Here is a 2073-nt window from a genome sequence, read left to right as displayed (position 1 = left end):
CCCCCCGCCCTTCTGGTCGCTGGCAGACCGACCAAGTGGTTTTGGTCAAGGATCAGAAGCCTGCTGCAAGTTCTCCAACGCAAGGAGTTCCCAGGAGGGTTTGGGCTCCAGCTTGGAGGAAAATAAGAGGGTAATTATTCAGGACCCCTGACTGCTTCTAATATTCCCCTGGGGTTGGCTCCACTCAAAAGGCTGACAAAAGCGGATGAGCTCTTGCCGGTAGTAATCACCCTCAGGAAGGAAATTTTCTCTGCATTCCTGTTTTCTAAAGCAGTTCACTCCAGGGTTCGCCGAAGTGCTGCTCGTAGTAACGTCATGGTAACTAACGTAACAGAGTAGGAGATGAAGGGGCTGTCCCAAAAAAGTTGCTTCTAATTAAGTTCAAGGGTCTTTCTTGCCGTCGCATTTAGAAAACTTGGTCAAATGTCCCGCCCGTTGAAGCGACGGGTCTCGCAAATGTGCATAATGCTTGATTGACCCTCAAAGCAATTTGGGACCTGAAAGCGCCATACCGAGATAGGGTGCCTTCAGTACAATAGAGAGGTGGATGGATAGTTAGATAGGTGAAGACCCGCTATCTGCAGATTGCGCACAGGCCAGAGGGAATTGTCCCTAAAAGTGCTCGAGCGAAAATATACACTACAGCATGCGGATGGACCGTGGAGTAACACGAATTTCGAAGTGAGGAGATGGCGCTACCGATTACGTTTTATGGGTGTTTTTTCGCTTTTGCCTTACTAACCTTGACAAGTTATTGTTGCTGATTCCATGGATCGCCGCTTTCGCGAAATAGAGGCCATGATGCACTGTTGGCAATCCCGAGTGGCTTTGCTCGGCTTTGATAACGAGGATGGCAAAGAAGAGGATAATAGCGACGATGATGATGATGATGATGATGATCCGTGCAACATGCCCGGTGCCGCCAGAATGTCCTGAGGACCAGCAGGGGGCGTTAAGGTCAGGTTCTTCGTGGGCATCTTCGGCATTTTGAACCTGGGATGTTCCAACTGGGTCTGGAGATTGGCCTTGGGCCTTTCATAACCAGGGCACACCTTCAAGAGCGGCAGACTATCTGAGGGAATCTTGGGTATCTTTGGCAGCTCGTACTCTACGGAGCAGTCCACATAGAGCGTGGCACTTTTGCCGATCACAGCCTCGGAGGGCATCATCATCACACTGCTCTGGAGTTTCTCTCTCCTCGACCTCACTTTGGGTGGCCCACCCGAGCCTTTGGACATGTCATAGGGCTGAAAACAGACATCCACTGGCCTTCCGATACGGTTCACAGCCTCAGAGTTGCATTGAACTCTGTTCGATTTGGAGTGGGTTGAGCTGTTGGGATAACTCAAAGAGGTAGACGAGGACGACGACGACGACGAGGATGAGGACAAGGACGAGGATGCTCGGTTTAACGACATCGGGTTGTTGATGCTACTGCTGCTGCTGCTGCTGCTACTGCTGTTGCTCAAGTATTGCACTGTGGAAGAGGACGAGGCTGGTCTTCCTTTCACTTTGTCAGATGATATGTATCTGGATGACGATGACCTCCCACGCGTTTGAGGCTGACATTCACGGGAACTATTACTGGCTGTAGTATACGCTGAAGCCACCTCCCCACCGTTCTGAGGCCAATATTGGGAGGCGGAATCCATGCTCACATATGAGGAATGTCCTCTGGTCACACCAGAATAAAAACTGTTGTTAAAAAATCCCCCAAGATTGGGAGGCATTACCGACACCATAATGTCAGGCTAAGTCACGGAATGTTTCAAAACTGGATGAATTTTTGTTCGTCAGTCCGCTCGAAGTGGGAACTCTGGGTAAACTGACTGGATGGAGGACCGAGTGAGGAAGCGATTCTCCCATTCTCCGATTCTCCCTCAATCCTCAGAGCGAGCCTTCCTTCCCTTTCCGACCTCTCCTTTTTTCACACAACCCGCGATTGCGCTGTTTCCTCCCGTCTGTCCGTGTGGGAGCGAGCATAACTCGAAGGACCCAACGCCACAGACACAAAATAGCCATGGAACGGACTCACTCCTCCGTTATAAGAGTAATCCATAGCGTAGGCTTGCG

At 50.6% G+C, this 2073-nt stretch overlaps 1 protein-coding gene across 1 annotated transcript in view; it reads right to left on the bottom strand.

Annotated features, from left to right (window-relative positions):
- Nucleotides 1-1852, bottom strand: part of LOC131883618 (uncharacterized protein DDB_G0271670-like) — a 4380-nt gene extending 2528 nt beyond the window's left edge. The window contains exon 1 of the mRNA XM_059231131.1: nt 743-1852. Coding sequence (XP_059087114.1) covers nt 743-1742 — 1000 coding nt within the window. The 5' untranslated portion in view covers nt 1743-1852. The remainder of the gene's footprint in view (nt 1-742) is intronic.
- Between the last annotated feature and the right edge of the window lie 221 nt (nt 1853-2073).

The sequence above is a fragment of the Tigriopus californicus genome, chromosome 7 (genome assembly GCF_007210705.1).
Source record: "Tigriopus californicus strain San Diego chromosome 7, Tcal_SD_v2.1, whole genome shotgun sequence".
Taxonomy (NCBI): domain Eukaryota; kingdom Metazoa; phylum Arthropoda; class Copepoda; order Harpacticoida; family Harpacticidae; genus Tigriopus; species Tigriopus californicus.
The sequence above is the reverse complement of the archived record's forward strand: the minus strand, read 5'-3'. Positions and strand labels throughout refer to the sequence as shown.